Source organism: Puma concolor, chromosome C2 (assembly GCF_028749965.1).
Source record: "Puma concolor isolate L17-30 chromosome C2, mPumCon1.1.hap2, whole genome shotgun sequence".
In the NCBI taxonomy this organism is placed as follows: Eukaryota; Metazoa; Chordata; class Mammalia; order Carnivora; family Felidae; genus Puma; species Puma concolor.
In genome coordinates, this window is record NC_141675.1 from 16,843,732 (window position 1) to 16,858,178 (window position 14,447).

The window sequence follows — 14,447 nt, forward strand, 5'->3', positions numbered from 1 at the left end:
CAGCGTCGGGACAACCGTGACTTTCCTTTCTAGGGGCTGACAACAGCTTCAGCCTGTCTCTGTCCGTGTGTCCTCCTGGTCTTTCTGTCTCACTCTCTCCAGACATCAATGGCTTAGATAAGAAGATTCTTCTAAATGGCTCAGCTAGTTGAGAAGATTCTCATCCGAAAGATGCTCTTTGAAGTTGTGCATTTTTCAGGCTCTCGTGATTAATTGCCTTTGCTACAAATTCTTGGAAATGAGCTCTTGTCTGGGGCCAAATAAGTACCCCTTCTGCTTCATCTCATATGACTGGAGGTCTCTGCCCCTTCCCCGGGTAGAGTTTTCTCCTCCTGTGGCTGCTCTGTGCCAACCCCAACCCCCCTCAAGCCTGTGGAGCCAAGAAGGAGTGGTTGACAGTTTCCCGACTCATGGCCACAGGGGCTGAAATTGCCCCCATGTCCTTATGACAGCTTTGTCCCTGATTTCAACGCCACCAACTGAGGATCTACTACATGTTCCACGTTTATATTCATGTCTGTACTTAAGCCCATGCAAAGAATTACTTTTATTTTAGTTAACACCTTATCGATTTGTACTGCTAGGTAAATGGAGGCTGGGAGAGGTTAAATAACTTGACGAAGGTCATCGAAATTAGTTCCTGGGGGAGCCTGGGTGGCTCAGTTGGTTGAACATCCAACTCTTGATTTCGGCTCAGGTCATGATCTCACAGTTCGTGGGTTCGAGCCCCACATCAGGCTCTGTTGACAGTGTGGAGCCTGCTTGGGATTCTCTCTCTCTCTCTCTCTCTCTCTCTCTCTCTCTCTCTCAAAATAAATAAACTTAAAAAAAAAAAAAAAAGGAACTGGTTCCTGTTCTACCTGTTTCCACCAAGGGGCTAAGGGCCGATTCTTGGACGTACAGGCAAACCAGAGGAGTGCTTAGTTTTCATTATAAAGGTGGGATGTGGGAAGATGGCCACGGGAGGTTGGATAGGGATTTTAAGGAGGGATCTAAGCACCGTGAACCATTAGGCATAGGGTGTTGTAGAAACAAATGCTCCACTGGAGGATCTCAAAGTATCCTTCTCATTCCTTCTTTCCCAAAGGGCTAGAGTTGAAGGAACCACAAACCATCACCACCTGGCAGCCAGACAAGAGGAGGACTGAGAAACAAGCAAAGAACCGAAGTCAGAGCCCAAGCATCAGGAAGGCTCTGGGCCCTGCTGGGTGGCCGTGTGATGCAGGGAGTCAGAATTGCACCACATGCCCTGGTGCAGACACCGACCTGCTGCATGCCACCTCACAGGTCCCTCGGCGACTCGAGGCCTTTGGGGCACCTCTCCCCATGCGCTGGTGACTCCAGTCTCTACTAATATCGCGGGGGTGTCCTGAGGCTTAGGTGACATTCTCCTGAGAGCTACACTTTAAGCACTCGTGAGGAAAGGATAAGAAAGCCCAGGCTTTGTTGTTAATTATTCCAATAGCTCCTTACTAACCTCGTTACTGATTTGCTCAAGTGGCTTCTGCTATTCCCTGGTGGTCTGGCTGGTTCTCTGCCCAGGGCCCGCCTAACACCACTCCCTGGCTATGCTTCTAATCCTCTCATGGCTTTGGAGTCCAAAGATGTGGGTCTTGGGTGTGGTTCCAGCAATCACCTGACCCTGGTGACTCACCTAGTCTCCAGCTCCTTATCTGTAAAATGGGATGAATCGCCATCCCCAGCCAGGCTCACTGAGGTGTGTGAGGCTCCAAGGAGCTGAGGTTTGCAGACTCTGTGGGGTGTGGGTAGGTGACAGGTGAACGCTGCTCTGATGTTTCATTTTTTCCTGAACGTCCCTACGTTCGTCCCAGACCCTCTGACGCTATAAGATGAAGAGATACCACACATACTCTCAGGATCCCTGGAACTTGTAGCTTATCGAGTAACCATTACCACTCCTCCTAAGATCCAACCAGTAAGTGGAAAGACACATAAACATTCGTGCTTCCTGCACGACTGCCTCACACGGAGGTCTTCTCTCCTCCTGAGCAAGACTGTGTGTTTAATTACAGTGAGTAACTATATTTGCTTTGCAGAACTGTTTATACCCAAAGCTATGAAAGATGTAATAAAAAGAAAAATCTATGCTTTTAAAGCACTTTGAAAGCTAATTTTACTTTCTCTATTTTCTGAAGCATCCCCGCAGGCCAGCTTCCCCTCCCACTTCCTCCAGAGGCCCATCAGCCTATACCACCCCCCGCAGGCAGGACAGACCCCCGTCCCCTCCAATGAGAGCTGCTTCCCTGCCCAAGAAAACCAACCCAGCCAGAATGAATCATATCATCCTTGATGCCCCTATCAGGAAGAGAGAGGGTAGGTATCCAGCCAGTAGACCCACAAGGGGCAAGGTATGACAGTCGTCATTACCCTCTCTAGGGCCCTAGAAGCTACGGTGTGAGAACGGCAGAGGGAGAGAGGCACCAGGAATCCATTCCCTTTGCACAGATGGGGACACTGAGGCCTATGGAAGGAAGGGATTTTCCCAAGGCCACTGACAGGTGGTTTAAGATCAGAGGGTAGAACTAGGGTGCTATGTGCCACCTCCTGTCGCTCTGGCTTCGGGAAGTGTGACGGCCTTTGAAAGATCTATAGGACTGGCCCACGGAAGGGGCTTTGGGGGAGCAAGCAAGCCTGTGACCGAGCCAGGCTGGGTCCTTCCCCAAGATCGTGCAGTGGGGGCTCCCACACCAGGGTCGAGAAGGTAGGAGGTTCTGCCCAACTCTGGGGAGGGGAGGGGGTCTCTGAGCTTTCAGGAGTGGAACTGAGATTCAGGTAGGAAGGACGGGGCTCAGTGTGCAATGGGAGTGGCAGGAGGAGAGGCTGGAGAACCAAAGCCTCTGCAGGTCTTCAGAGCATCGCTGTCCCCTCCTCCCCCCACCCAACCCCCGCCTAAGAGTTCAGAAGGGCACATACCAGAATGTCCAGGCAGGCGGCCTTCAGCAGGGTGATTTGGTCTGCAATGGTCAAGCCGGTGAAGCCGGGCAGACGTTTAGCAAACTCCACAATCTTAATAATGCACTTGGTGGCCAATTCACTGAATTTGTCCCAGAGACCCAGGTCCAGTCGGACTCGATGGTCAGCACTGGAGTTCTAAGAGGGAAGGAAAAAACACTGTCAGGGGAGTTTCTGGAAAGCTCAACAGAAGGCAAGGAACGCAGCATATTTCCGATTAATGCACTGATGTTTCAGTCTTGACCAGGGAGCTTCCTGTTGGGGTGGCTGCGTTTGGCTAGGATGCTTTTTCAAATGCTCAATACCGTATCCCTGCCCCAACGGATCATCAGATGACAGATACAGAAATGAAAAAATAAGTAAAGTGAATTAGGAACGAGCTAAGAAGTGAACGAATGATGGAATAAAGATGCACCGTTTCAGAACCCTGATGAATTACGGGCTCGAGGCATTGACCAAGGAGGCAATCCGTCATGGAATCGCACACCCGCCATCTATGAAACAGTCGCGCCAGCATCTGAGTGGACCTCTCCACGGAACCGCAGGAAATCCAGGAGGCAGAGGAATGTGCTAAGTTCCGCTATGTGGGACGCGACTGTCACCACCCAGAATGCTAGAGACTCTGTCAAAGCAACGAATTGGTTTCTTCAACAAATACACTGCGAGGGGATCAAAAGAAACGGAGAGAGAAAGCTGCAGACTAGAAGCAACGCGACTTAGGCGCCGATGGACCGGCAAATGGGCAAATCACGGCACACCCGCTCTGGCCTGTGGGAACAACAAAGGGAGCACCCACACAGCCCGCAAGCACAGATGAGCCTCAGAAGCATCGGCCAGGTGAAGAAGGCAGACACAAGAACCTGCACGCAGAAGGAGTCCACCTGCAGGACATTCTGAGAACAGCAGCACTATAAGGGAGAGAGAAGACCACTGGGGTCCAGGGGCTAGGTAGCGACAGAGGCACAGGAGGGGACTAAAAAAAAAACCAAAAAACAAAAAACAAACAAGGAGGCTTATCAATTGTAACGTATAGACCTTAGCTGAATTCTGATTCGAATAAGCTAAACACACGGACACCCATCGCAAGAATGGGAATGTGAGATCTCACTATGAGATGCTACTTGCGAGGTGCGAGATGCTACTTTCACGTAACGAAAACATGGCGGCTACGCTTTTGTTGGTGGCAGTTCTCCGCCCGCCCCCCCCCCCCCCGAGAACATTAACATATTCACAGGCCAAAGAACATATTCGTAACTGACTTCTGGATAACATAGAACGGGGAGACAGCGTGATGAGGGCTGGGAGTTGAAGTAAGATAGGCTGGGGAGCGATCACAGCGTTCGTTACTCGAGTCTCTCCAACTTCCGCATTGCGTCCGCAGGTTTTCGTAATAAAGAGGTAAGAAAGGGACGGTGTGAATTAAAACAAAACGCTACACTGACAACAGCAGAGCACAGACTCTCTAGCGGACGTCAGTGCTGTGACGGTCACATGCACGCTTCCCCGGGCGCCCCGGGTCCCACCGCCAGGCTGGGCTCTCGGGACACGCTCGCTCGGTGCTAGGACACAGCTCCCTGAGGGGAGCCCCAGGAGGGCACAGCTGCTCCTTCTGGGAGGGACCGGCCTTCTCACCCCCCCAGCAGCTTTCATTCTGGACCCTGAGGCCCAGGTTCCTGGGGGAGCCGCCGAAGAAATCAGGGGGAAGCCCTCCTCTCATCCCCCCTACGGGAAGATTAGATGTCAGTCCGACTCCGGGCACCTACTGGCCGGATTCCTCCATCTATTCGAATACTCCTTCCTTCACTCACGCATTCGACTTCCTCTCTTGCTCCCACCCTCTGTTCCGCCAATGCTTCCTGATCCACCTTCAGGCCGCCAGGGGCCGGGGTGTAACTGCTGAGCACACCCGACGTGCACCCTCCCCTGGTGAGCTGACAGCGGGGCAGGGAAAGCGCCCGGTGCTCTGGGGACGTGCCACACGGCAGGAGCCATCCAGGCAGGCCCCGGGCTCCGAACCTCGCCCAACCCCACGGTCACCGGCCAAGGAGGGGCTGGCTGTTCTCCGAGTCATCCTGAGACAGGGAAAGCCCTTTCAGAGAGGAGAGCTAACTTGCCCACGAGGGGCCGGAAGTGGCTCCCAGGTCTACCTGATCCCCGACAGGCGAGCCCTCCGGAAGCGACGCCTCAGTCTTCCCGGGGGTAAGGAGGGACAGCCTCCCTCCAAGGCTGCAGGGAGACGCACAGGGTCCCGGGGGCGCAGGCGGTGCCTGGCGTGTCCCGGGGGGTTTGGTCAGCGTCGGGCCCCTTTCCTCAGCAGTGCCAACTGCCAACGGCACTGCCGGAGGGTTCAGACAGCGGCAATGACCGTCTTCTCCTCTGTCCTCTGGAGCAGAGGCAGCATGGCCAGCCAAGTCCCCGTACTGGTTCCCACTCCATGGCCCGTTACGAGCCTCAACCTGGCTTTCCTCGTTTAGCCAGTAAGGAGGATGCTCGGGGGACACACAGGAAATAGAACGCCACTAAGGATTTGCCGGAAATTACTGAAGGTCTCAGCTTCTGCTTAGGACCGCACTGACACACACCCAAGAAAGCGGTTGGTTGGTTTTCTTCTACTTTTCCTTCTCTAATCTCCAGAGCAGAATCTCCTGCCTGGATCACTACAACAGCCTCCTCCCTGGCTTCCCTCATTCCACGCTGGCTGCCTTATAGTCTGTCCTGATCAAAGGAACGAAAGGGATCCCTTGAAAACAAAAGTCAAAGCAAGTCAATGTACTACTCCGAACCTCCACTGCTTTCTCGTTTCATCCCAAGAGCCAAAGTCATGTCACTGGCCTGCAAGGCCTCCCCAGATCCGGGCCCTGCTCTCTGACCTCCCGTCCTCCCACTATTCTTCAGCTCACTCCACCCAGCCTCACGGGTCTCTTGCTTACCCTGAACAGGTGGGCATATGCCTGCCTCTGGGTCTTTGCACTGGGTGTTCCATCCCCCCGGACTGCTGTTCCCTCAGCTACCCACATGATGCACTCCCTCCTTCCTCCAAGTATTTGATCAAACACGTCACTCTCTCTTGAGCCCCACTCTGGCCTCCTCTACTGAAAACTACAGGACCCCCCCACCTGGCACTCCGTGCCCCCCACCTTGCTCGAAGTTTACTGTGCTTGTCTCCTGACACACTGGCCTTCACTTACGTACGCGGGGTCTCCCTGTCCCATTTCACGCTGCTTTGTCCTCAGTGTCTACAGCACTGCCCGGTACACGGCAGACAGAGGCTCAGTAAGTACGCGTTAAATGAACCAGCGAGGAATGAAGTTTCCCTAAATCCTTGCTAGTTTCAGGTCTCGGGAAGACCAGAATTCTGAGGATGGGGCTCTCCGGGCGGGGGTCTAGGCCTGGTCACGAGGCCGCCGCTGCCTCCGGACGCAGAACTGAACCACCCCGATGGACGGGGAGGCCCCCTGGGCCTGGTGTTCAGGCCTTGGACAAATGTCAACAGTTCAGAGAAGGGTGCCGTGCACCCCAATCTTGGGTTCCTCACCTCTGTGAAAATCAGCCCAGAGCGTCAACAAAGCGAGCTTTCGTTTTTAATGCTGGGGGTGGGGGTGGGGACGCCTCAGAAGGCCTCCAAAAGGTGGCCGCCGACGTTACCTTCCGCAACACCCCCCGGCAGAAAGTGGGCGCGCATCCTCCAGATTGATTTCATTCCTTCCTCAAGGACCTTGGTGGAGCACAGTACACTCAGGGGAACACAAGAGCAAGACGTGAGGCCATTCGGGCTGTAATTAAATTTAATAGGCAGTTTATCCCGTTTGTAGGAAGATGACACGGAAGAGAGGGACAGAGAGGCGAGCCTGCGGCGGGCGATCATTTGACAACAGAGTATCCATCTGGAAAAAAAGCCATTGCCCCGACCCAGCGAGTGTGAACGCAGCCTTCATCAGCATCATATGAGCTTACTTCACCACACTCTGGGCTGAGGGAGAGAAGCCTGTCGTACCTTCTATTAAAAATAATGCACCGCCGTCTTAATGGCATGTAAATCTAACTCACTATTATGCAAACTGAAGGGAAGAGGCAGTTAATAAAACACAAAATAACCTGGTGTTTTATTATACTGGTTGCTCGATTCATAGGCATGAGGTTTAAAATGGCTTATATATTATCTGCCAGCTGCAGCAAATGGAGAGCCCTGCTTGTTTGAGTCGGTAAGGAAGGCGGTTACGGGGAGCACGGAGGGAAGTGTGGGTTTTCCGGCACTTCCGAAACGGGGGGGGGGGGGGGGCGGGGAGGGGGGGGGAGAAGGAGAGAGTGAGAAGCTGGGGTGGTGGGGGAGGCCCTTGCTAACAGCTAAGGAGAAGCTCAGCCAAGACCAAGGGGGGAAGGCAGGCCTTCCTCCAACTCTCGCCCCCTGACTCCCATGTCCCCCCTCTCCTTCCCCCACTCCTCCTCTGTGGGGGGAAGCCCGTCTCCAGGTGGGAGCCCCAGCCTGCCTTCCCAGAATGCTGTGCGGCCGGGACCCTACGGAGGGGCCACCCTAGGGCCATCTTTAGCAGCAGCAAAGCCCAACCCCGCCATGAAATCCAATTATACGGCCATTTTTGTCACGCAGAGGGATCCCTGTCCCGATTGCCGCTGCTTGCAGAAAGAGACCCATGAACGGGGACGGAATCACCAGTGACTTAAAGTCCTGTTTGTGGCAGCTCTCGGATACTGAGGCGGCTCAGACAGGCTGCGTGTTGCTCCTTTTTTAGCCAAGGAGGAGATGCAAACTCTTCCAAATAATAAACAGGTAAGTCTCCCAGGGAACGCTGGGCACGTCTGCTAGGCTACCCGCCCCCCTCCCCCCCATCCCTTTCCCTAGGCCTGAATCTGCCTGTCGACCACAGGACAGGCTGATGCCCAAGCTGTATTTGCAGGACGCTCCTGTCTTCCACACTCCAGGGCACATGGCCCAATGTCCCACCCAACAGCCCCCAGAGGCAGGCGCGGTTCCCAGAGCTTCACAAACAGCTCCCTCTCCTCCTCCCCGCACCCTCATCCGGTGGGAGCTGTTCTTGTCCCATGTGGCCGTGGTGGAGGCCCAGAGAAGTCAAGTCACTTGTGCAAGGCGCCCGGCCATCAGGCGGAGGGCACAGGGGCCTCACGAGGCAGTGTTGGCAGTCCCTGCCATCACGCCACTTCGCCCACCCCCTCGCTCCGGGGTCACCTCGTATTCTGCTCCCGGCCTGACCTTGCTGTCTTCTAGAGACTGCTACTGCACTTGCCATCTCCCTCCTGGCTGGAGGTGCCGGATGCTCCCAGCGGGTGGCTGAAAGATCCGTGGCATCATTATGAGGACAGCATTCTGTGCCAGGCCAGCATCTCTCGGTGGTCAACAAACACGCATCTAGGCGCTAGGACGACACGGCCTTAGGAATGTACCAGCTGGGGGGTGTCCGTCAGTGGGAGGAGGGAGGCACAGAGGCCCTCAGCACACATTTCGCATTCTCCTTAGACCTGGACGCTTCCAACAGGTGGGGAGAGGCAGCTTGGCAGCCATCCAGCAACCAGGCGAGGGAGCAGCCCCTGGGTAGCCAGGGCTCTGAGTAACGGGCCGTGGGCAGTAACAAGGGTCTCGAACCCAGGACCTCCCCAAGAGTTTCTTGGAAGTCTGCCTAGAAGCAAGCATGATATCCCTGAAGGTAATGTTTTAGGGGTGTTCCTGCACCCTCCCTGCCTAAGATTCTGGGACCAACACATGAGGTGCCCCTGGACGGCTGCAGCCCCTTCACGGCTGGTGATCTTAGAGATTCGGGGGGGACCGTGGCGGAGTGTTGGGATATAGCCTTTGGAACATACCAGAGTATGAATCAGTGTTCCAGAGGACGTCCAGGAGATGCTAGATTTTGGGGTGGTCTCAGCTACTCTGAAAGGCCACTCATGGCTTCTGGAACTCCGGGCACACATCTGAGAATGAACCAAAGCTCTGCCCTGCTTACCTGCCAAAGCGTTCTGGCCAGGCACGGAACAGCCAGGGCTCACCCTCTTGGCTTGCTTCTCCTGTCTAGAAACCCCACTGGGCTCTCTGTTGCCAATGCTCACATACCTTATTCCAGCTCACAAAGGCCCCGCCAGCTAGCCCTGACCGATCTCCTTCGGCTCTGCATCCAGTCCTCTCTTTGCCAAACGCCTGGCCCTGCTCGTGCTATTCCCTTGACCGGAAATGTCTTTTCCTTTCCCCACTGCGCGGTAAGATCCAGGGAAATGTAGCACAGTGCCTAGAGGGCATTTTTCATTAAAAGCCAAAGACTCGTGACGTGTACTGCCAGAGGTTTCTAAAAGCTCACAAAACATGTGACAACATTTGATTTTCAGCCAGACTTCACAGAAGAGCAGACCGCACGAAAGGGTGAATGTCCAGGCGCTCCAATTCCGCACTCCGCAGGTGTTTTGGGTTGAATTGTGTCCCCCTCCCCGCAAAGATATGTCGAGGTCCTAACACCAGTAACTTCAGAATGTGACCTTATTTGGAAATGGGGTCTCCACGCAGGTTATCAACTTAAAAATGAGGTCACTGGGTCAGACTCAATCTAGTCTGACCAGTGATAATGGGAAATGTGGACAGAGATAGATGTGCACGGACGTGAAGACAGAGGATCGGAGTAATGCTTCTACAAGCCGAGGAGTGCCAAGGATTGCCCTCAACAGCAGAAGCTGTAAGAGGCAAGGAAGGATTCTTCCCTAGAGCCGCCAGAGAGAGCATGGCCCTTCTGACATCTTAATATTGGACTTCCAGCTTCCAGAGCTGTGAGACAATAAATTTCTGTTGGCTTAAGCCACCCAGTTTGTGGTACTTTGTTATGGAGGCCCTAGGAGACGAATACAGTAGGGATACAGTCAATGTGTGTCAGAAAATGAAAGCACGGTGTACGTGATACAGACAGGGCAGGTATGTTCACTGGCAGAAAACAGGCTCACAAAAGATAAGAGCTTGTTCAAGGTCAGACACCTGGGAGGTGGCAGAGTGGGGATTAGAACTCGGGCCTCGAGATGCCCCCATCTCCCCCCACTGCCCCCACCATGCATCTCTCCTGGTGGTGGGGGGGAGGCTGATCTCCTGAGCGTCAGGTCCTGCTTCTTGGGCTGATCCCAGGGTTAGTTTTCTAGAATGAAGGCCAAGTCTGCAAATGGCCGGAACCGCTTACAACACCCTTCCTTTTCTAAAGCACTCGTCTCCTGGGGAGTCTTTTGGAGCTTTGTTTAATGTTTCGGTTAGTGGCCACTTTTCTGAGTCGATTAAGGGCTCCTTAGATCTCCACAGCCCAACCTCGCGAGCCTCGCGGAGGGCAGCTTATTTCCACACGGCGTTCATCACCCGATCCAGAGGAGACATGCCCGTTTCGCACCTCTCTCCGCCAGAACGTGCACTGGGTGCTCTAGAGCAGCTGTTTCACTAGCCTTCCCAGCAATCCCATGAGGCGGGCACTGTGCAAATCCGATTCTGCAGAGGAGGGGGCCGAGGCTCCTCTGGTGGATCATGCACAGGCAAGACCGTAGGTCTACGAAGCCCGAAAACCCAAATGACACAGTTGCTGGAGTTGGACCCATGGAAACAGAGGGAATCTCTTCAGAGCTAGGATGCTTCCTCTGGTTTGCTTCTTCATTCTGTTTTGGAGACTCCTCTATAAATAGCCCCTGCCCTGTTTTCCACCTTTCCCTTGGGATCCCCCTCCCGCTCCTCCTGGTTTTTGGAGGGGTGGTCACTGGTTAGGAATCTTCCCAAGGAGACTGGTTCTGAAGCTTGGAGGTCAGAGCCCTGCCCGGGCCGGGTGTGGAGGGCGGGGGTGGGGGGACCTATGTTCCTGCCTCCCCACCCATTTCTGCTGCCTCCTCGGGCCTGACCATTTGTCCCAAATCTACCCTAATTCGAGAAGAAAAAGGAACTACTCTTTCAAAGGTCTGTCGGTGGGTGGCTAGCTGCCTTTTTAATTCCTCTCTGCCCACTTATTCCAAAGGCATCTGACAGGGATGCCAGGCTAGTGAAGATGGCAGGAAGTTTCCTCACAGTGGAAGCAACTGCCTGTCTAAAAAAAGCTCTTTATAAAAAAAAAAAAAAAAAAAAAAAAAAAAAAAAAAAAGCTCAACTCGGAACTAAGAGCTTGCCGAGAATGTGTTATGGCTGCTGTTATTTATTTATATCCCCACCTACTTCCAGAAAGGATCTGAAGCTGCTTACAATAAAAACTGAGCTAGATCTGTGTACAGAGTAGAAATAAAGAGAAAAGCCAGATGAGAGGCTGTATCCGAGCAGACTTGATTCCACAAATGGGCAGCGTGCTTCTGGAAGGAGGTCGGCTGCCCTACGTGTGGTTAAGTTCCCTCGGAGAGGGAAAACAGGTGTATTTCCACTTTCCCTGTTGGATCCAAAAGAGGTGTAGAAAGTCCCCACAAAGTGCTTAGGATGATGGGAACGGACGGTGTCTCACCAAAGAGAGACGGATGGGGAGGGGTCCTGGAGGCCGTCAGGGAAGCTCCCTGCCTTGGGCCTTTCAAAAGCGGACCCCGAGACTAGGATCTGAACGCAAGCAGCTTACTGGGAAAAGGTCTCAGGAAGCACTGGGGGGGGGGGGGGGGGGGGAGGGGAAAGAGGTCCAGGAAGACCATCCCTGTGGGCACGTGGGCTCCTCTTGCTGGAAGCCCTGGGAAATGGTTTAGAGAATACCTAAGGGGTGTCCTCCCCAGAGGCAAGGAAGCTACGGCTTCACCCACCAGCTTCTATTTGTTCTTGGGTGGGGCGTTAGTGCCCCACGTGAGCCAAGCAGCTCCGGCAGCCAGAGCAAGCCTTCAGGGAGGGTCCCGCTTGCAGTGTGAGCCCTGGGACAGGGCTGGGGCCCTGCCAGCCCCTGCTGCGCTCTCTGGGAAGGCTGGGCAGGCAGCCTCACTAGCCTGGACACAGGGAGAACCAGACCTGTGGTGTAAAGAGAATCCAAGAGGAGAGGCTACCGGGTTTGGAGGGAGGCCCGGGGGAAGGGAAGGTTGTAGAGGCCGAGGCCGACCAGAATCCTGGGCTGGCTTTTGGGGTGGGAAGGAGCTATGCCGACTATCAGAGGGAGGTCTGTCCCGAAGGAGCATTTTGGTCCCAGGCCCTTTAGGAAGCCAGGCCACACCAGGGCATGTGTTCTAGGCAGAGGCAATGCTACACCTTGTGTTTGCCCAGCCTTCCCCCAGAGTAGAGTGGACGCCATTTCATCGGGTTACCAGGTGAGTCAGGGCCTGGGGGATGGCCTAGACCACACTAAGGGATCCCGCCTGGGCCAGAAGGGAGAGGCCCCTAATATCGTAGCAAATGATCCCGGATATTGTCAGAAAATGTCTCTCACCTCATGACCTGGCTCCAAAGTCTCCACTTCCAGAAAGCCCTCCCTACTTTGACTGTTCTCTTTTACTCTGTCTTTTCCGGAGCTCACGGTGTATTTATTCCTTGAGAACAGGTACCTCCTCTCACCTAGATGCCCAGTGGTTCCTCCTTCCATTCTACCTTGCCATCCGCCCTCTTCATATATCCTGTGTATGGCATGGTTAAAAGGGCTGTCCCTGGACTCAGGCTGTTCACAGTCAAGTCCCACTTATTGGCTATGAGACCCGGGGAAAATAAATTAGCTTTCTCATCTCAGTTTACTCATCTGTAATATGGAAGCAACCATACCCACTTCACAATGTCCCCATAAGGAGTCAAAGATTTAATATTTATTTAGCACGGTCCCTGGTACATAGTAAATGCTCAATAAATATTAGCCGTAGTAATAATGGCGATAACAATAAAGGCTCCTGATGACAAATGTCTATTCTTTTCCATTATTTACAAACTAAAATACAAATTCCTGAGCGTTCAAGGTTCTGCAAGGCTATTTCTTTCTCACTTCCCGGTCACTCCCAATTTAGTCTTGCCCTTCCCCTCACCTCCTTCTGTCCTTTCCCTGGGCCCATCGTCAGTTGATTTCCCGGCTGCTGAGGTCAGGATGCGTGCACCTTGATACTAAGCCCCAGACAGTGCCTGGAAGTATTTCTAAAAGGAATAGGTGATACTCTCCTTGGCACCGGTAATGAATCACCTTGCTTCTCTGTAGTGCCAGAAACACCTGGCATGGGACCAGGTGCCCGGAGCATCAGGTCACACACAGCGAATGGATACGTGGTGGCTGTGGCTTCTGCCACGTCACTGTTTTTTTACGGGTCCCATTGCTGAAGCTTTTCAGGAAGTACTGAATTTTTCTAACCCTTCTATATCATCCCCATTCCACAGATGGGAAAAATGAGGCCGAGAGAAGTTAATAACTTGCACATAGTCGCATGGCCGATCGGTGGCTGAGCAGGAGTGAAGCCACGTTCATCTGGTTTGAGCGTCCTTGCTCTTGATGAGTCACCCTGTGCCACCTCTTGGTCCACGGGCCTACTTTGCCTCTCGGTTTAAAAGAGAAGCTCCTTTACGGCGTCCAGCCTTGTCCTGCTCTGGGTCTGCTCTGGGCTAGGATGCCGTTCCCCAAGCTCGGTGGGGGCCTGTCCGCTGAATCAGGCCCTTCCCTGGGCCCGGTTTGGTGAGTGAAGCACACCAAACGTCTCTCCTCCTTGACACCAAGGGCCTGGGTGGGTCCCCAAGTCCTCCTGGGTCTTGCTACTCAGAGTCTGGCTCACGGCCTCTGCCAGGCAGAGTGTGGTCTGCAGCCTCGCCTGAAACGCCCCCGCGGCCCCCATCGCGACGCTGAACCTGTTGGATCGGAACCTGCCCGTCAGCAAGACAGCCAGGTGCCTCAGAAGTGAGCACGCTGAGGTCTGGGGAGCACCGCTCTGGGTCCGTCCGGCGCCCCCTGAGCCAGACTTCGGTGTGGCCCGGCCTAACTGCGGCCACCCGCCGGGCAGCCGCGCGCACCCGCACCCGAGAAGCCTCCCGACGCGTTCTCGGACTGATCTCATGGCAAACCCTCTGCGCCTGCTTCCGGTTACCGTTCCCCTTTTACAGAAAAAGCGGTGACGGCACCCTCAAAGGCACGCCCGCAAGCTCCCCAAAGCGGCCTCGCAGCCCCTGTGCTCACTGTTCCTGGTCTTTCTGCATCACCGTTTCCTCTTTACGTTCGGGACCTTTCACGCTCTTCTCTTCCCGGCGTGCCAGTCACCCAACCGGCAAAGGCTATAACTGGGTTTCAAAAAATTTCTTTGAATGTCTCTTGATTTTTCAGGTGGGCGGAGGGGCAGAGAGAGAGGAAAAGAGAGAATCCCAAGCAGACTCCACACTGTCAGCACCGAGCCCGATGTGGGGCTCGAACTCACAACCGTGAGATCATGACCTGAACCGGAATCCAAAGTCGGCCTCTTCCCCGACTGGGCCACCCAGGTGCCGCAGATAATTGGATTTCTAAAAAATACATTTACCAGCATCTTAGGCAAGCAACGTAAGCTAGTTAAGGAGGCCAGAACAGCATTCTAGTTATATTCATTCATTC

At 54.1% G+C, this 14,447-nt stretch overlaps 1 protein-coding gene across 11 annotated transcripts in view; it reads right to left on the minus strand.

Annotated features, from left to right (window-relative positions):
• Positions 1–14,447, minus strand: part of RARB (retinoic acid receptor beta) — a 771,365-nt gene that overhangs the window by 12,752 nt on the left and 744,166 nt on the right. For all 11 annotated transcript variants that reach the window (XM_086674190.1, XM_086674188.1, XM_086674193.1 and 8 more), the window contains one exon: positions 2,935–3,111. In XM_086674190.1, the coding sequence (XP_086530316.1) occupies positions 2,935–3,111 (177 nt within the window). The remainder of the gene's footprint in view (positions 1–2,934; positions 3,112–14,447) is intronic.